The sequence below is a fragment of the Schistocerca piceifrons genome, chromosome 1 (assembly GCF_021461385.2).
Source record: "Schistocerca piceifrons isolate TAMUIC-IGC-003096 chromosome 1, iqSchPice1.1, whole genome shotgun sequence".
NCBI lineage: Eukaryota > Metazoa > Arthropoda > Insecta > Orthoptera > Acrididae > Schistocerca > Schistocerca piceifrons.
In genome coordinates, this window is record NC_060138.1 from 300,775,775 (window position 1) to 300,797,413 (window position 21,639).

General features: G+C 37.4%; 1 protein-coding gene across 4 annotated transcripts in view; it reads right to left on the reverse strand.

The window, feature by feature from the left end:
- Nucleotides 1-407: 407 nt before the first annotated feature.
- LOC124788828 (ran GTPase-activating protein 1) overlaps nucleotides 408-21,639 on the reverse strand; it is a 132,823-nt gene continuing 111,591 nt past the window's right edge. For 2 of the 4 annotated variants that reach the window (XM_047256135.1, XM_047256128.1), the window contains 2 exons: nucleotides 1,143-1,267; nucleotides 408-1,031 (listed from right to left, as the gene is read on the reverse strand). In XM_047256135.1, the coding sequence (XP_047112091.1) occupies nucleotides 959-1,031; nucleotides 1,143-1,267 (198 nt within the window). In that variant the 3' untranslated portion in view covers nucleotides 408-958. Of the gene's footprint in view, nucleotides 1,032-1,142; nucleotides 1,268-21,639 lie in introns of those variants that run through there. The other 2 variants (XM_047256112.1, XM_047256120.1) reach the window with 2 other exon arrangements.

The window sequence follows — 21,639 nt, forward strand, 5'->3', positions numbered from 1 at the left end:
ATCTGAATACTTCTGTACATATAAATATGCATGTATGTTAGATGAGAGAAGTGAATGGTTCCAATCTTATTGTTGCACCTACCAAAAAAGTGTAAATCTTAATTACCCAAGAATGGTAACAGCACTGACAAAAAGGAAAACTGTGAACTAAAGTTCTTTTTCTGATTACAGAGCAAAGGTGATACTACACTGATTTTTAAAAACAACATTTCTACTGTATTTCTTTTATAGATCACATGCTAATTTTACAAGCATAAAAATATTATGATGATATATCACCTTGAAATGACTAGAAAATTTAATTAACCAACAACAAGTGATATTTTTCCACCCATTATCAAGTAAAAACTTACAAAATCATGAGGAGAAGAAAATTGCAAATTTTGAAAGCTGATTTTTTGTTTTTATGATATAAAATAGGTGCGACATTTTACATCATCATTCACAGAGTAATACAAAAACACCAGACAAGAACAGGAAATGTTGTAGCTGTCACTTACTTTAAAAATTTAATTATTAAGCAGTTTAACTCTTTCATTAAACTCTCTCTGCTGCTAACAACTTACACTATTTAACATGATTGGAAATAGAATAATCACTTACGTCTTGTACCAACTTCACATTGTTTACAAAAGTAAGATACATCATTGTTTACTTTAGTAACAGATTCAATCAAAGACCTTTTTGTAGGACAATGGTCTGTCTTTTGGTGATATATCACCTGCAATAAGTTATGACATGCCAAGATTTATCACTGCTGTTTCAAACAACCAACTTAGTCCCAAGTTGAATCTACTAGTTTTTATGGAAGTGTATATCAATCACACACTGGAGCCATTATCACAGAAATATAAATAAATGAAAATGTCAGTTCCACAACTGTATCATTCATTATGAAACCCTGTCAGGAACTCAGTAGCTCTGGCAAGTAAAAGTTTTTAAAAACTGGTTATAAATGTCACATTTTTCTTTGCTGCAGATTGCTCAGTAATCTCTGTTTTGTTGAGGAATTTACTTGGATTCTTGTTGCTCTGTGGAAACAAATTAGTTGTTTTACAATTGAACTAAATTTTTTTTAGTGGCTTTAAAAGTACATTATGATCATTTCAGATAAAAAAAATCAGAACCCACAAGTAGTTTACCTGTCAAGGAAGACCGTAAGTGTGTCCTTTGTACTTTGTGGAAAATAATCCTGTTTAACCACATAATCAAGAGCTAACAAACAACCTTCTACGTTCTGAGGTGGCTTTAAGTTTTTGTCTTCACTCTGAAAATAAGAAAGAACACCAAATTTTTATAACAGAAATTAAAATGTGTACTAGTGGGGTCTTTGTCTCAGCATAATGCATGCCATTCGCCTGCGCAAACTGATTCTATGGCAACTTCTGACTTCTCAAGCTACACACTGAACAGTTGCACACAGTAGCCTGGTAACAGTAAATTATTCCAGAAAGACTGGCCGATACTTATCATCAAGAGTTGCAACTCCCAGTATTGCCACCAAGAACACTTAGAACAGAAAGAAGTATCTTTGCTTCCGTCCCTTACGAAAAGGTTGGTTCCTCCTATGAGGACTGAATGCATGTTCCCGACAATTCCACTTTCATCTCAGAAGAAAAAAAAACTTCTATTCCAAAAGTTAAAATTTCTATGTTCTTTTTAAAAGTTTATGTGAGCAGTACTACAAAATTACACCCCTTGAATGTATGGTGACACAGGATGAGAATTTTTGTGTCAATGTACCGGCAGTCAAAACTATCTGGCATGAAGTATGACCACTTAAAGCTGCCACCAGAGCTTCACTTGATCCTATGCAAAATTCTCTGGAGAAACTGGTTCTCTTCCACAACAGAAACTTCCTCATGTATCTTATGCATAGCCCAAGCACACTTTGTTCAATTTTAATTTTGCATTTCAGCCATGAGATTTGATATACCTTCATATTCCATGATATCATTTAAAATGTTGTACAAATACAAATAATATTGATTAAAAAGAAATGGATCACCAGTGATACATGTCTGCCTGATAATAAAGTGCCACGATCCCCACTCCATCCATTAGCAATGTCAATGAGACACTTTAGAGAACATGGGAATCTACCAGTACAAGACTGATTCCAGCCCATGCTAACAGCCTGAAACTTCAATCTGTAGTTTTTCTGATTCTTCTCCATGCCTTATTATGAGATGTTAAAAAGTCTGACAATTTGCATGGAACAAAAAATTACTTCATTCATTGCATTCCCAGCCACAACATTATTCTGCCTAATCTCATTAGGCACCACTGTGTTGTTGTGAGTGGAAGAAAAACCAAAACCCTATGAATACAGAGAGCCACCTTTACAAGCACAATTGCAAACACATTCAGTTGATATTGTTCCCAAAATTCATATTTCCAGTCAGAGAAACTTCGGTAGCACTTTGCAATAAATGCCAAAAAATGTTGCCAAGAATGAATGTTTGGCTCTGGTAGCAGGTGTCAGTGGTTTTCTTGCCTTCACTTTAACTAAACATACACTATTGTTTAAAAATGAATATGACAGCACGGGACATGCATATCATACCAACCACATCATGTAGTTATCTTCAAACTTTATTATTCCTTAAGATGTATGCAATTCTGGCAAATCATGCTAACAAGGCATTTCACTACTTAAATTCCTCCCTGAATCTTGCACTGAAAATTAGGCACTCCTGTCTCTTCTCTGTTAACCAAACAGATTTCTACATGAATGGATCATCTTTCTTCCACTATGTGGTGCAGTACTATATGATCTTACTCTAAGCTGTACAAACCACAACAGCTTTCTCATATCTTCACCAGTTAATGAAATATCTGAAAAGAAACAATTTTCTTCCACTATTCATTTACTATTTTATAGGAATGAGTAATTTGGACAATGCCAATGTTTAATTTACACACACAGCACAAAATTTACCATTGCAGTGATCTTTTGGATTTCATCTGATGGAATTTTGAATCTCTCATTTGAGAATTGTTTGTGATTAGAAAGCAAAATAAAGCACCACTTTCACACCACAGTAAACGAAGTGTATTGTCTGATATTACCATTCACATTATTAGGAGAGGGGAAAAAATACAATGCAACATATGTTACATTATCAGATTCATTTGCTAAGTAAGGAGGAAGAAAGTCAGAAAGAACCAATTTTGGAAAGTCCCAAATCCAGATTCTACGGAGTGCACTTGGTGTGTGTGTGTGTGTGTGTGTGTGTGTGTGTGTGTGTGTGTGTGTGTGTGTGTGTAGGGGAGAAGAGGGTAGCATGTTCAGGGACCCCAATGATGAGGTTGTCAGTGCAGGAACTGGTTAAGAAGGAAACAACTTTAATGTTCAAAACTGATCAACATTTATGCAGCAGTCTCAATACTGGCTGAAGATGCATTATGTCACTAAATATATCAGGTTGTGCCACACTAGCCTTCCTAGCAGTGTGTTTACTTCCCTTCACTTTTTAATTTGGGACTAATGCTGATAAAAGAATAATATATCACAGTAATCATTTTCCATAATATAATTTTCTCACTCTTTCACCATATTAGGTAACAAAGCAGCCCTGACTACAAAATGAATTTAGATTGTTATTGTGGTACCAGTCACTCACGTGTAATTTTTTGCCAAGTGGTTTTTCTTTTATGTTTAATAAGTTACAGCACATTTTCGGCTTCAGCTTATAAGGTGAACATTAAAAGTTATAACACTTATAACCTAACTTCCAAAACAGCAATAATAGGGGTGATCTACAGGCTGTTTGTGATGGTATGCTTCAGGAAATTTTTTTTAGGCAAATACCACCACTGCAGTACGCTGTGTCGTGTGTGCGCTGTTGTGTTTAGATTTTACAGATGCTCTACAGTGAGGTTATTAGTGCCCTTACATCTATTAAAAGAAACAAATGGAGATAAATGGGCTAAAAACATTGTCACACTGAGGAGTAAATCTACAAAATGACACTCCTCACTCACTCACTCCCACCTCTCTTGCGTTGACACACACACAATTATTCCACCTCACATGTCATTAAATTTCTTTCTGGTGGAGTCCATAATACTGTGCAACAATGAAAATGTAAATCGAATGAAAATAGCCAATTCCTATAAATATTAAAGTGTTGATCGCGAATATCACAAAGACAATTCAAAATTAGCTCTAGTTTTCATTTTACACTGTTTTATTATGGTGAGATAATTATACACAGATTTTTATCTTAAGTTTAAAACCAAATATTATAATGATTTGTCAAATTCATAATAACTAGTTACAATGGATTATATTATTGTCCCTGGTCTTACTTGTGTGCAATGTTTCGGGTATAAACATTCTGATACCAATTTTAGTGCTCTTTTTGTCTCCCTTCTCTTCAACTTCAGTGACTTTATTAATGCATGTAATAATTTTTGCACATTTGTTTCAATATTAACTACCAGTTGCTCAAGTTGACTGCTACTGAAGTGAACAAAAATGCCATGAGTGTGTTAACAGTGCTGACACATTTTGTTATGTGTGTGGAGAAGTGATATTTGCTTCACAAAAATTGCAAATAACCCCACTGATTAAAAAAAGCTCTCACAGTTGTTATTTTGGGTGCAAAATAAGTGGTCAGGATAAACCCTGGGCTCCACATGTGATCTGCAACACTTGTGCCAGCAACCTCAGGAATTGGATGCACGGGAAAGGACGTTCAATGCCCTTTACAGTGCCCATGATCTGGGCATGAGCCAACCAACCACGTCAGTGACTGCTACTTTTGTATGGTTCCTCCTACCATACATCCAGTTCTACAAGAGGGAGGATTGCCAATACCTGAACCACCGACAAGAGTACAAGATTACTCCTGATGGGGATTCTGAATGTCCTGAACCATGTACATCACAAGATCCAGAGTTTCTTTCAAATATATCAACTGATGTTCCACAAAAATTGTCTCCAAATGAGTTAAGTTATCTCATTAGAGATTTGGAGCTCTCCAAAGCTAAGGCTGAGATTTTAGCATCAAGATTGTAGCAGCGCAATTTTCTGGAAAGCAATGTAAATGTTTCATTCTACTGCAGAAGAGAGCAACAATTCACTCCTTTTTTTTAACACGCAAGATAGTTTTGGGGAATGGTCTAATGAAGGCTCTCAGAATTAATTACAACTGTGATGAGTGGAGACACTTCATTGATTCATCAAAGTTGAGCTCAAAAGCATTTCTTTTACATATTAGTAATGAGCTTCCTTCTATTCCAGTTAGGCATAGTGTGCATATGAAAGAGTCATACCAAAACATGAAAATTTTACAAGAAGCCAACAAGTATAATGACTCTCAATGGCAAATTTGTGGTGACTTGAAAGTGGTTGCACTCTACTAGGTATGTACTAAATATTGCTGCTTTCTCTGTGAATCGGATAGCTGTGCTCGTGCATCTCATTACAGTAAACATGAGTGGCCCACCAGAAAATCTCTTCAACCAGGTATAAAGAACATTAAGAGTGAACCTCTAGTAGACCCTAAACAGATTCTGCTCCCGACCTTGCACATCAAGTTGGGTCTCATGAAAAACTTTTAAGGGAATGAACAAAGACGGTGACGCATTTAACTGCTTAGGCAAAAATTCCCTTACTTAAGTGATGCCAAAGTAAAGGAGGGTATCTTTGTAGGCCCACAGATTCGAGAGCTTTTTGGAGACCATACTTTTGATGGAATCATATAAGATGATGAGAAGCATGCATGGGAATGTTTTAAGACAGTCTGTTCACAGTTCTTAGGGGACAAACAAGCAATAAATTACAAGGAGACTGTAGATAACATGTTGTCATCTTATGAAAAACTTGGTTGTAACATGTCATTGAAAATGCATTTCTTACATAGTCATCTTGACTTCTTCCTCAAAGATTGTGGTGCAGTGAATGATTAACATGGGGAGCAATTTAATCAAGATCTTGCCACATTTGAGAAGAGGTATGCTGGAAAGTGGGGCCCTATTATTTTAGCAGATTACTGCTGGACTGTCATAAGGGATGTTCCATAGCATGTGTATAAACGTCAAGCCAAGCGAAAACGGTCATTTTCTGAATTTATCTCTGAACAAAATATGTAACTGTACATACTGTACATATGGGCATTTAACATTTGCAATCCTTCATATACATTTGTGACCAGTTAGTGTATATATTTTCTTTTGTACTTTACGTAGTTCAGGTACAAAGTAGATTTACAAAGTATTTTTATTCATATAATATTATCTTCATTTTTCTTAATATTTTACTTTTGCACTTCCAGAATGGAACTGAAATTTATCAATGCACAATACATAACGTAATTCAAGTAATTATTCACTTAAAATTTCTTATGCTGAATCTTGGAACATGAATGTATTATTTAGTTAGTGAGTTATTTATACAAAAATGTAGATTACTTTAAAAAAAACTAGAGCTAAATATTTATGAAGATGAAAACACTTCAAATTTGTTGTTCAGTGTAATCAGTGCTATTATAGACATAATTTTGTGTACAGAACAATACTTTTTCACTTTTTAAAATGAATGACTGCATTTTGACTATTCAACAGCCTAGTCAAATGGTGCTCAGAGAGACCAAATAGTGGAAAGTTTTGCAGGTTTTTTTTTTTTTAAAAAAAAAGCTTTATGTTTGTTTTAGAGGGTGCTGAATCCAAATTTTCGGAAATGGGGCAAAGAACAATTGCTAACATTGCTTCTCTACCACCAACTGAAGATGCAGCTTGCCAGCATATTCTCCGAGTGTTCCATCAGATACAACAAAGTGGCTGAGCAAAAACAAAAATCCCAAAGAATGTGGTTGGACGAGGTCCAACGGCTATGCTTCAGTCACTAGCACCTGATGTTATTCTGACATATATGACATGAAAATACGAAGTATGTGTTATGGCTACTCTTGTAGAAGCTGAAAAACAAGCCTGCATCTCTCAAAGTGCTGTATCAACTGTGATACAGTTTGTGAGAATGTAAACCACCTCCATTCACAAGACTTAGAAGAAGCCATGTTGGGTGTAGGGGAGGAACAGGAGATTGAAACGAGGACTTTTACAGATGAAGGTAAGCTATATCTCACATTGTTGTTGTTTTAATTTGCCATTGTGTAATCTTCTGACCTCATTATAGCAACCAAACATATACATTGGTTTCATCTCTAATTTTTTATCGATTACCTGATATGAACTGAAATTAGTCATCTATTATCTTACTTAGTTGTAACATACTCATACATATTCTCATTTTGTGGACGAACAAAGTAAAGACGAGCACAGTAGCACATGAAGCGCAAGAGGATGGAATTTCTTTAAAATTATTATATTAATAATATAATAACAATTGTTGTTGTTGTTATTATTATTTCTTTCCTTTCTCAGACATTATGTCTGGTTAAAAATGGAAAGTGATGCCGACCTTGATCAAGCGCGACTTCCTTTTAACTGTACGGTATATGTTACATTGCATTTAGGAACTTTCGGGTAATTGGACAGGTATCAATTATTACAGATTTCTGTAGTTGTATATATACGTTTGGATGAAGCTGTATTGCGTTGATGTACTGGTGGATATTGTGTGGTATGACTCCTGTAGTTGATAGTATAATTGGTATAATGTCAACTTTATCCTGATGCCACATGTTCTTGACTTCCTCAGCCAGTTGGATGTATTTTTCAATTTTTTCTCCTGTTTTCTTCTGTATATTTGTTGTACTGGGTATGGATATTTCGATTAGTTGTGTTAATTTCTTATATTTATTGGTGAGTATGATGTCAGGTTTGTTATGTGGTGGTGTTTTTATCTGTTATAACGGTTCTGTTCCAGTATAATTTGTATTCATCATTCTCCAGTACATTTTGTGTTGCATACTTGTATGTGGGAACGTGTTGTTTTATTAGTTTATGTTGTATGGCAAATTGTTGATGTATTATTTTTACTACATTGTCATGTCTTCTGGGGTATTCTGTATTTGCTAGTATTGTACATCTGCTTATGATGTGATCTACTGTTTCTACTTGTTGTTTGCAAAGTCTGCATTTATCTGTTGTGGTATTGGGATCTTTAATAATACGCTTGCTGTAATATCTGGTGTTTATTGTTTGATCCTGTATTGCAATCATGAATCCTTCCGTCTCACTGTATATATTGCCTTTTCTTAGCCATGTGTTGGATGCGTCTTGATCGATGTGTGGCTGTATTAGATGATACGGGTGCTTGCCATGTAGTGTTTTCTTTTTCCAATTTACTTTCTTCATATCTGTTGATGTTATGTGATCTAAAGGGTTGTAGAAGTGGTTATGAAATTGCAGTGGTGTAGCCGATGTATTTATATGAGTGATTGCTTTGTGTATTGTGCTAGTTTCTGCTCGTTCTAGAAAGAATTTTCTTAAATTGTCTACCTGTCCATAATGTAGGTTTTTTATGTCGATCAATCCCCTTCCTCCTTCCTTTCTGCTTAATGTGAATCTTTCTGTTGCTGAACGTATGTGAGGTATTCTATATTTGTGGCATTGTGATTGTGTAAGTGTATTGAGTGCTTCTAGGTCTGTGTTACTCCATTTCACTACTCCAAATGAGTAGGTCAATATTGGTATAGCATAAGTATTTATAGCTTTTGTCTTGTTTCTTGCTGTCAATTCTGTTTTCAGTATTTTTGTTAGCCTTTGTCTATATTTTTCTTTTAGTTCTTCTTTAATATTTGTGTTATCTATTCCTATTTCTTGTCTGTATCCTAGATATTTATAGGCATCCATTTTTTCCATCGCTTCTATGCAGTCGCTGTGGTTATCCAATATGTAATCTTCTTGTTTAGTGTGTTTTCCCTTGACTATGCTATTTTTCTTACTTTTGTCTGTTCCAAACGCCATATTTATATCATTGCTGAATACTTCTGTTATCTTTAGTAATTGGTTGAGTTGTTGATTTGTTGTTGCCAGTAGTTTTAGATCATCCATGTATAGCAAATGTGTGATTTTGTGTTGGTATGTTCCAGTAATATTGTATCCATAATTTGCATTATTTAGCATGTTGGATAGTGGGTTCAGAGCAAGGCAGAACCAGAAAGGACTTAATGAGTTTCCTTGGTATATTCCACGCTTAATCTGTATTGGCTGTGATGTGATATTATTTGAATTTGTTTGGATATTAAGTGTGGTTTTCCAATTTTTCATTACTATGTTTAGGAACTGTATCAATTTAGGATCTACTTGGTATATTTCCAGTATTTGTAGTAACCATGAGTGGGTTACACTATCAAAAGCTTTTTGGTAATCAATGTATGCATAGTGTAGCGACCTTTGTTTAGTTTTAGCTTGATATGTCACCTCAGCATCTATTATCAGTTGCTCTTTACATCCTCGTGCTCCTTTGAAACAGCCTTTTTGTTCTTCATTTATAATTTTGTTCTCTGTTGTATGTGTCATTAATTTCTGTGTAATGACTGAAGTTAATATTTTGAATATTGTTGGTAGGCATGTTATGGGGCGATATTTAGCTGGGTTTGCTGTGTCTGCTTGATATTTAGGTTTCAGATAAGTTATTCCATGTGTAAATGTATCAGGGAATGTGTATGGGTCTGCAATGTAACTGTTAAATAATTTATATCTAAAAACAAAGATGATGTGACTTACCAAACGAAAGCGCTGGCACGTCGATAGACACACAAACAAACACAAATATACACACAAAATTCTAGCTTTCACAACCAACGGTTGCTTCGTCAGGAAAGAGGGAAGGAGAGGGAAAAACGAAAGGATGTGGGTTTTAAGGGAGAGGGTAAGGAGTCATTCCAATCCCGGGAGCGGAAAGACTTACCTTATGGGGAAAAAAGGACAGGTATACACTCGCGCACACACACACATATCCATCCACACATATACAGACACAAGCAGACATATTAAAAGGCAAAGAGTTTGGGCAGAGATGTCAGTCGAGGCGGAAGTGCAGAGGCAAAGATGTTGTTGAATGACAGGTGAGGTATGAGTGGCGGCAACTTGAAATTAGCGGAGATTGAGGCCTGGTGGATAACGGGAAGAGAGGATATACTGAAGAGCAAGTTCCCATCTCCGGAGTTCAGATAGGTTGGTGTTAGTGGGAAGTATCCGGATAACCCGGACGGTGTAACACTGTGCCAAGATGTGCTGGCCGTGCACCAAGGCATGTTTAGCCACAGGGTGATCCTCATTACCAACAAACACTGTCTGCCTGTGTCCATTCATGCGAATGGACAGTTTGTTGCTGGTCATTCCCACAGTGTAGGCAGGTCAGTTGGTAAATCACGTGGGTGCTTTCACACGTGGCTCTGCCTTTGATCGTGTACACTTTCCGGGTTACAGGACTGGAGTAGGTGGTGGTGGGAGGGTGCATGGGACAGGTTTTACACCATTTTACCTGTCCCATGCACCCTCCCACCACCTACTCCAGTCCTGTAACCTGGAAGGTGTATTCGATCAAAGGCAGAGCCACGTGTGAAAGCACCCACGTGATTTACCAACTGACCTGCCTACACTGTGACACATTCTATGTCTTTCCCTCTCCTTCCCTCTTTCCTGACGAAGCAACCCGTTGGTTGCGAAAGCTAGAATTTTGTGTGTATATTTGTGTTTGTTTGTGTGTCTATCGACGTGCCAGTGCTTTCGTTTGGTAAGTCACATCATCTTTGTTTTTAGATATATTTTTCCCACGTGGAATGTTTCCCTCTATTATGTTAAATAATTTAGTTAGATGTGGATGTGTAGAGGTGAAGTTCTTTAGCCAGAAATTTGCTATTCTATCTTTTCCAGGGGTTTTCCAATTGTGAGTAAAATTAATTGCTCGGGTGACTTCATGTTGCAAAATTATCACTTCAGGCATTTGTGGTATCATCTTGTATGTGTCTGTTTCTGCTTGTATCCACCGTGCATGCCTGTTACGTTGTACCGGGTTTGACCATATGTTGCTCCAGAAGTGTTCCATGTCTGTTATGTTCGGTGGATTGTCTATTTTAATGTGTGTTATCTAATGTCTGGTAAAATTTCTTTTGGTTTGTGTTGAATGTTTGGTTTTGTTTCCTTCTATTTTCACTTTTTTTGTATCTTCTAAGTCGTTTGGCCAATGATTGTAATTTCTGCTTCTTTTCATCTAATTGCTCTATCGCTTCTTGTTGTGAGATTTTACCTAACCTTTTTCGTTTTCTGTCGGATATTTCATTTCTTATAAATTGTGTTAGCTGTTCGATGTTTTTTCTCAGTTTTTCTATTCTGATCTGTAGCCTGTGTTGCCGTGCTGACTTGTGGGTTATTTGGTGGTCTATGCAAGAATGGTCTAATGTCTGTATTTGTGTCTTTGTATTCTATATATGTCAGCTGAAATTTTTCTTCTATACCTAACATGTGTGTCACTTCGTGTTCTATTTGTGCTTGTTCTGGTGGCTGTCTTAAGATTTCATTTTCCTCTGATTGTTTAATTGATGCGTGTTGTTCTTTGTTTGTTTGCTCTTGGATGTTTGAGTCCATTACTGTATTTTCTTCTCCTCCTGATTGCACATTATTTTGTTCCAGTATTTGTTGTACTTGTTGTTTGATGTTTTCTAATTCTGACTGGGGTATCCTGTTATTTTTGATTATCTGATTTTGATTATCTGATCAGCTAGTCGTTGTTCTGTTAAAAATTTTCATTCCGGGTATCTGGTAATAAATGTTGTGTATACTTGTGATCTGTTGTGTTGGTTCCTAAGTTTGTTGCTTGGTAATAACAGAACATGAGGTGCCGGTTGATTTCATCTGACCATCTCATCAACTGTCTTTGTTTTCCTTCTAAAGTGGTTGCAGGAAGCATATCCTGCAAAACACCTCTATTTGGATTTAAATCATTTTCCGTGTGGCTAACAGTGTCGTTACCATTGTGGACGGGCATAGGGTTCAAGCGTCGTTCCCGACCATGACAGCACTTGTCCGAGGCTTCATTAGTTCTGTCCCGAACCAACTAATCACACTAAAAGGGGGGTTAGCCCTATTAGTGGTTTGTTCTTTTCGTCGCCTTTTACGACTGGCAGAACATACCGGAGGCCTATTCTTTTCCTGGGCCTCCACGGGGTTTATTATTATTATTATTATTATTATTATTATTATTATTATTATTATTATTATGCCATTAACATAAGTGTTTTGAACAACTTTCAATTTTAGGAGAAATGGACGCTTTCATTTTACCATGTGAATTAACATCGTAGCCTACTGAGGGAGTTGGGTTTTGGTGGCAGCGCCCAAAACCACACTAAACTTCCAACATGCACTACATGCCATAAAAAAACTTATTGAGACCTATTTTGTGGTAAATATTACCTTCCTTATTTTCATATTTAGTTTTTTTTAAAAAAAGAACATTTTTTCATGCTTTTTCGACTTTTGACCCATTTCAGGGCTGACATTTTGGTGCGACTTAGAAAGTTTGGATTCGGCGCCCTTGGAAATGTATAGAAAGCTTATAAAAAAAGCTTATACAAAACTTGCCACTCAAAATCACCATCTGACTGGCCCAAAAATTCATCAAGGAACAAAAGAGAAATTTGACCTCTGACTAGGATAGTACCACTGGAAGTACAAAATGTGAATATGTGGCAGAATGTTGTGGCTCAAACTTTATATCCTCTACTCACAGTCTCCTTTTCCTTTGTCGTCACACATAGCATCAATTTGTTAAAAATTCCTAAAATTATTCATCCAGAATGATACTTCTCTTTCCAGTACCCATTAAATTTTGCAATGAATTTTCTGTTGCATACATTCAAATAGCACATGCAAGTGCTCACCCTACACAATCGAGTGCTATTCTGATCCTGAAATATTGCATCGCAATGTGATATGTTGTAAATTTAACTCTTGCATGCCCTTACTGTTCTAACTTAATGGAAAACAAAGATGTCAAAAGTTGTAATTATGTTTTGTTTGCGACTTGTTCTCGTGTTTAAACTGGAGGCAAAGAAAAAATAAATAAAATAAATTACAGCTCAAAAGGGGTAGTGCCCTGAAATATACACACAATGCTCCTCTTTAATTGCCCTATTTTGATTAGACACTGTACCAACAGGCCATGTTGAAAACCACAGATATAGTCAGTCTGTACATAATAAATAGTGTTGCTCATCAGGCAAACAGGGAATGACAGTGGGGAACACTGGTGAATTGGTTCATATTTCTCCAGCAGAAAAACTGGTAGTACACCTGTTCTGCTGACCTCTGCCTGCTGCATGCAAGAAGAAGGACTCTTGATTGATGGGCAGCATTTATCAAATGGTCCAAGGCTATTTTTCTAGAATAGCTATTTTTCTAGAATAAATTTACTCAGAAAACATTTTAACAAGCTGGAAACAGACACGCACATGCCTCTGGAGCCTCTGCAACGGCTGCAGTGCCAATGCTTGGAGTTGCTTACCTACAAATCTCATGCCAATTATAAGTGCTATGATGGTAATTCTGACAGCAAATTTGAGCCTCGACCTATTACAGTAAACCTTCAATCCTGTACATGTTTTGAAATTGCCATTAATATACCGGTAGGCCTGCTTATAAATAAAAATCTACAGGAAGAGGTAATTAATGACAAGCCACCTTAACAAGCTTTGTCGTGAATTTTTGTGTCATATGGATGACAATGGCAACTTTCTTGGAAAGATTGTGTTTCCTTGCCATCTTTTTGGAGTAGTCAGCATTTAATACTGGGCCTAACAACATATGCACACTTTCATTCTACCTTTTTTTGGGATAGGCCCAAATTTAATGTCTTGTGCGACCTTGTTAAAGACTGACTTCTCCATATTACAGTAAATGGAGCAATGTATGTTGGTATGCTTACAGTCTGTGTTCCCAACAATGTATGATTTGTTAATAAACATTCTCTCTCTGAACAATACTTTTCCCATTTGAACTACAACTATTTACAAGATCCTGACCAAAGCATTTGCCGTTCCAGGGATCTGAAGTTGTATGAAATTATCAGATTGGCACATTTACCAGATTATAAACGGATAAGACTTTTCCCGGGTTGCATGAAAGACTAACTGAAAGTGAATAAAGTGGACAATATTCCAACTTTGAGAGCTGCACAGACATGCAATTTCTACAGTGATATGAAATCATGTGGCAAGAACATGCATATAGTTTTGACATAGTATGTGCCAAAACTGAAGTGCACGAAAGCATGCAAAATGCATAAAGTTGTTCTTGCATTTTGAATTTCATATCTTTCATACTTGCTTTTCTGTGAAAGTTTAAAATGTGGGAAGTTTGAGAGCGAGACCTTCTTCCTCTTAACATGGACTAGACAATAGTTGCACCTTTAAAATAGCTTGCATAATAAAACACCTATGAAGGTATGTGAAATGGGCCCAGATGATATTTATTGTTTCTGGAAATAAATGAACTTAATATGCTGACAATAATACAATAATGTAACCACCAAGTTCACTGCCACATAAGAAAATGTGAATATGCTGGACTCCGCAACTAGTGATTACACTACATTGTCAAAGTCGATAACTGCCATAGGTGTCTGCAAGGAGGGGGGGGGGGTGGGGGATGGGAGGACTTTAACTCCAAAAAGTAACTTGCAAGTTCGGTCTAATGTTTCATTATCAACATAACAATTACCAAGCTTTCAGTTGCATTGAATTGCCACTAAACATCAAAAACACCCATTTCTTGTTCATCATGTAAGGTAATATATATCTAGTACAGGATACCACATCCAACGTATGAGGAGATGGTGAGACAGGTATGCGAACAGTGAGAACCTTACTCCCTCCATCGTCTCAGTGTAGGGAAGGGCAAGCAGTGCAGAGACTTCAGAGGGGATGATTCGAAAGCAAATTAAACAAATAAACCAAAGACATATTGATGCCACACAATTCTGTTACCAGGTTAGTATACAGTTCTAATGTTAAGACTTTACAAGTGTAATGATTTTGAATCATCTCTCACACTCTTGACCTTCTAGCCCCTTTTAAAAGACGTCCTATATTCGGTGCAATCGTTTGTGTGCAATGTGGACATAATGTGCAGTTCAAGCTATGATGTGACAATGAGTTTCTTGAAAGTGCTTTATTGTTCTTTATAGATGAACACAGTTTCCCGAATAGGACTGAATACTGATAATACACTGCAGTCATGCTGTGTAGGCAGGGAAATCAATCGTGATGGAAATGTTTACAGAAATATATGCTGCTCTTGGTACTAAATGTGTCTTTCTGTGTCCTGTCTCATCACAGGGCAATTACGTCAAATTGCAGATGAGTCTAAAAGTCATCAATATTCGCTTAATATGGAGAGGAAAACAAAAGAAAATCAGTCTTGAGTGCCATCTCATTCTTTCTTAAAGATTACATAGAATAGATAGATAGTGTCCAAAATCCATGTTAATAGCAGATTTCTACACTGATATAATTTTTAAAATGAACTGTTTCCTATGTCAAACTGATTCTCCCAAAGTGACAATCTCACTTTGTATGCTTTTATACGGTCAGAGAAGAGCATTATCCAATAGACCCTTATCATGAAGTGAAGTGTTCACATCATTCACACATCTGGTTGCATCAGAAAGGAATGCAAGGTTACTTTTCCACGAAGGCTCTTTTAGTTCAGGAACACTCATGTTGCTCATTTGCATTAACATATCTATCACATCCAGAAGACAAAAATCAATTTAACAAATGACCTCGACTAAGCCCGTGCACCTCAATACAAAGAGGTGGATTTGCGTGCTGGCTGTCAATATCTTCCAGACTGCTCAAATTAGCATCGTTGAAGTCCACACTTCGGCATATGACGAGTCACATGAACAACAACACTCATTAGGTTTTTCAAAGTAACATTCTTTGCACATAAATGCTCTTGGTGATGTGCAGTGAACACGCTTGATGTCACTGGTTATTGTTAGTTATTTGCCCCTCATTCAGTTACTTCATGAATCCTGATTTATTTCCATCTGTTTGTTGACACAGAAACTAATAAAGTCCTTGATAAACCTTATTTTCTAAGCTTTCTTCAATACTGCTAAGACTGTCACATCAAGCTGTCACATTTTTTGTTACTACATTGTCTAGGAGTTCTCTGCACGCCACTGTTTACAGCTCTGATAAAAATTACTAATCTGAATTTGCCTATAACCCCTATGTTTTCATCGAGCACTAAATAATATGCACCAAAATCTTTATGAAGATTTTGCAAGCTGACTGAACATTGTCTGACACATTTTGTATGTGGTGTATGATTGTTATGTCTGATAAAGCACTATCTGTGAAAGAGTACAAGGACTTTGCTAAAAATAGTGAAATTTTGTACTGCACCCAAATGACAGACCAGCTTGATTTTTCTTTGTCTTTTTCTTCCTCTTCAGAGAGCTACTTTTTAATTTTTAAACCCTCTTGTAAAACCTCTTGTGGACACTCGGATCTTCCACATACTCCATTTCCACAGTCTTTGGCGTGGTATGACATATAGTGCCTTTGTAAATTGAAATTCCTAAAAATATCAATGAATTGTTCTACGCTAAACATTTTGTGAATCCATTGTTTTGTGTAAGAAGATAATATTCCTTCCACTGGCAATTGAAATGCACAGACACTGTTGGTGTTACACAACACGAACCATACACTGCTGTTATTAGGTGGCATCACTGTCAAAACTGAGCTTCCTCTATTTTACAGTTCTTAATTTCTCTGTGATGTCAAGACAGTGTGGACATGCATTTCCCTCACTCCCCACCACTCCGAAACTGCTCTGCCTCTAAGCATGAGCCAAAGAAGGATCAAGTTCTAAGGCTCAGAATCAACACCAGGATATTTTTGATGTCACATGAACTCCTTTTCTCAACACTATTCCTTAAAAACTCTGGAGATGTGAATTCTCTCTCCACCACATACATTGATCTTACCTAATATACAAGCATATGTTCTCATGACCCCCCTCCCCCCCCCTCCCCAAATGTCTTCCACTGCCTTCCTTCCTCAATCTTTCCGACAGTCTGCATTTTACATTTTTGTTAGCATCTGTCTCACTTTTGGATTCAAGTTCACCTGTCATGACTGACCAATTGATTACCGAGATATCAGTAGATTCTGAATTTTGGTTTACAATAAATTGTTACTTTTAACCTCTTCCCTGCGTCTTATATGTCTCTTTTGTGTGTGTGTGTGTGTGTGTGTGTGTGTGTTTTTGGAACACTCAAAAGCAGAGTTATTAGCATCTTTGTGTCAATAATATGAGTAAAAAAGGCAAAACCAAAATTTGCATAAAATACGAATTCACTTAAAAGTTATCACTCTCCCTCATAGCTTCATTAAATTTCGGGTGTGCAATCGCATAAATTCAGCTTCTTTTAATATTTTGGCTGTATATGTTCAGCCTTCTTCAAACTGAGCTGAAAGATTGCTCACTCTGGAAGTGGGTGAATGATATACAGCCAAAATATTAGAAGAAGAAGCTGAATTTATGCAGCTGCACACCCAAAATTTAATGAAGCAGAAGATGAAGATGCACACACTCTCCCATTTTAAATCAGTCACCAACCCAGTCATACCCATTCAAGCAGAATGCAAAACTGTCAACTTTTTCAATGTTAAGAAGTGCTACTGACAATTTAATTGAACACTAAAAAGAAAGTTACAAAAGTAACTCAAGGATTTTTATTTTATGTTTTTTGGGGTGGGGGTGGAGGGGTGAGGGACAGGATGAGCCAGCTACCCTTATTACACATTAAAACCTTCTTATTAACAGTTTAAAGATTTGGAGAAATGTATGACTCGCTCTGTAAAGTCACACCAGATTCATTTCATGGTCCAATAAAATAGAAAACAGATCAGCTGTTAAACTAGCCTCTGTCTCCTGCTCCAAATATAAAATATATTCAATGAAAATGTGATATATTGAAATTTGGATGCTACAAGCACCACACACTGGAGGATCCTCCCAACAGTGCACATCATTGGACTGAGTGCTATCTGAAGGGAAATGAGAATGACTTCATTTTAAATCAGTGGTCAGAAGGAGGTGCGCCATGATCGAGCAGTTGACTTTGCCAATTGCAACTTTTGTCCTGTCACTTTGCCACTCTTCCTGTTACCAACACAAGTCCCTGCATCTAAGCAATGAGGATGAGGGAGACATGCTTGGTTCAGCTCCACATTTTACATAATTTTTGTGAGATATACTGATGCTGCAATGTTCATCTTTGACACACCACTGTAAAAGATGACACAAAACCAGCTAAATGCAAAATCTGTGCGATCCACACATTTATTTACTTACGAGTATGTTACATATACAATCCTACATTTGGCATTTCCTTAATCACTTGTGTTAGATAAACTCACCTCGAAAACTTAGGTCCAAACATTTCACGTAAAATTGAAACATGTTTTTGTGTTGATTACATCAAAACTTTGGCACGTGTCATGATATAAGAGGATGGTTTGAAAAATTCTCGGAATCACCAGGAGAGGTCAGCACTGGTGCAACGAGCTGTTCACGTGATACTCATTAGACTGCTACCCATAAACATGTTACACGTCAGTGCTCTTGAAAGAGAGCTGTGGTGGTGAAGTGGCTCTGTTGTTGTGCCCACGTAGTGATTAGCGAAGATGGGGGGGGGGGGGGGGCGGGGGGAGTGTTAATTGAGATTCGAGCAGTTATTGAGTACTTCATAAAGAAAGGTATGAAAGCAAAGGACATTCATGCCAATTTCCAGAATACACTGGTGGACTCTGCTCCTTCATATTGAACTGTTGCCAAGTGGACAAATGAGTTTAAATTTGGTCAGGAGAGCTTAGATGATGAACCACACATTGGTCGGCCAAGATGTGTCACTAATCCAGAAATCATTGCAAAAGTACACAAAATGATCATGGAGGATCGCCAATTGAAGGTGCGTGAAATTGCTCACGCTTGCATAATGTCATCTGAAGGGGTATATGACATTTTAACTGAAGATATAGAAATGAAAAAATTATCTGCAAGATGGGTGCCGCGACTCTTTATGCTTGATCAAAAACACACGAGAATGGACATATCGTAACAAGGTTTGGCCCATTTTAGGAGAAACGAAGAAGATTTTTTGTGCCAGTATGTGATCTCAGATGAAACTTGGGTGCACTACTATACTCCAGAGACAAAACAACAATCAAAGTAATGGAAACAGATTCTCCACCAACAAAGAAAGCAAAAACAATTCCTTCGGCAGGAAAGATCATGGCATCAGTGTTCTGGGATGTGAAGAGGATTCTGTTTGTAGATTATCTCCCCACTGGGCAAACAATTACTGGAAAACACTATGCTAACCTCCCGGAAAAATTGCAACAAAAGATATGTAAAAAAGGCCCGGTCTAGCAAGGAAGAAAGTCATCTTCCATCAAGACAATGCATGCCCGCACATGTGCCATTGCCATGGCAAAATTACACGAACTAAGGTATGAATTGTTGCCACACCCAACTTATTCACCTGATATGGCTCCGTCAGACTTCCATCTCTTCCCAAAACTAAAAATTTTTCTTTGTGGACAAAGATTTACTTCAAACGAAGAATTGAGAGCTGGAGTTGACAACTATTTTGCAGGCCTGGAGCAAACTCATTTTCGAGATGGGATCAAGGCACTGGAACATCTTTGGACCACATTCATTAATCTACAAGGATAAAAAAAAGTTTCAGTGATGTAAGTACTTTTTTTCTATTCCGTTCGAAGAACTTTTCAAACCACCCTTGTATTGTAGATTTTCACAGGCTGTGTGCCACAAGAAAACGTTACACCCATTCTCCTAATCAACAAGTTTGATGTACTGTCTTTCAATGAAAATGAAACACGGCCAATGAGACTCACTTCATCTGTTGGGGCAGTGGGTGTGTGCTGTGCCATGATTAATAGGAGTAGCCTTGCTCGTAGAGTTTCGATGATGCTCACCATTTGCAGCACTGACCGTAAAACTACGGTGGCCCACAGATTCTTTGTGGAGTGGAAGGCTTTAACCAAAACTTCAAAGGTGCTGTGACAAGCTAGGCTACGGTATCCTGGACTTGGGCCAACTATAAAATTCCATTTGAGTAGGCCTCAGAAGGCGTAATGGTATCACCGGGCCTCCCTGTCAACCATAGCCAATTGGTGTCACTGGATGCAGATACAGAGGGGCATGTGGTCAGCACAACATTCTTCCAGCCGTTGTTAGTCTTTGTGACTGGAGCTGCTACTTCTCAATCAAGTAGCCCCCCCCCCCCCCCCCCCCCCAAAATGGCCTCAAAGGGCTGAGTGCTCTCCACTTGCCAACAATGTTCAGTGATATGATGGGAACCAGTGCTACCACTGCAGCAAGCCTGTTATCCGTGAGAACTATAAGGTCCCCCTAAATGGGTCTTGTGTCCACTACACATTAGAAGCTGCTACCCAGCTATCACAGGGTGCACAGAATTGTTTTTCAGAACAGGTGACTCTCCAACCAGTCTACATAACAAAAGCTGTAGGTGAACTGGAAGTGTCAGTATGAGAAAAAAATGAAATGCACCATCAGGCAAGAGTATTAAAAACCATAGTGACTAAATGCAAAAGCACTGACACCAAAGTGCATTAGTTTGAACCATTCCTGAAAAGCATTGGAGCTCACATAAAACTAGGTACAAAAAGCTGGTTAAAACCAGAAATTGACGGTGAGGCTTTGGAGGGAAATTTAAGTTATATTGACAGGGTAAGTTAAAGGTAAATGACTGTGGTGTATTTATTTCAGCAGACAAGATACTCAAGTCACCCGAGATAGAAACTGCAACTGCATGCAAGATTGTCTCGGCAAGACTCAATATCAAGGGTGGGCATAAACTCTTAATCATGTGCTTCTATCATCCACCAGACTCACCTTCATATGCAACTGAAAACTTCAGAGGAAACCTAAATTCACTATCATATAAGTTCCTCAATCATACTTGTCATCATTGTTGGAGATAAATCATCCAAAATCAATTGGAAAAATTACAGTTTTTTTAAGTAACGGGTGTTAAAAACATACTGTAACATATTACTAAACATGTTCTCTGAGAACCACCTAGAATAGGTTGTTCGAAAGTCCACTCTTGATAGAAATATATTGGATCTACTAGCAACAAATGGACTTAATCTTTTCCCGCATAGAAACTTATCAATGACAATGATGCAGTTATTGCAACTATCATTAACATAGAACAAATGGCAACTAAAACAAGTAGAAGAATTTATCTTTTCAACAAATTAAATAACGAGCCCAATGTTGTATCTCAATTTAGCTCTAAAGAGGGGCATGGAGAATTGCGTGCTTAGGTTTACCATGCACTTAGTTGACCATGCACTTGACATATGCAATAGTAGAACAGTTCATGACGTGAAGGACTCTCCAAGGTACATAATCAGTGCAAAGAACTTCTGAAGCAACAAGGGGTTACTGCATAATAGATGTAAAACAAAGCATAGTGTTACAAACAGGGAGATGCTAAATGAAACACATCTGGTTGTAAAAGGGCAATACGTGAATTCTTACACAGCTACTGTAGCGGAATGCCATTGAAGGATCTCTCTCAAAGCTTAAAGAAATTCTGGTCAAATGTAAAAGTAATTAGCTGTAGCACAGTTAAGTGTCCAGGCACTC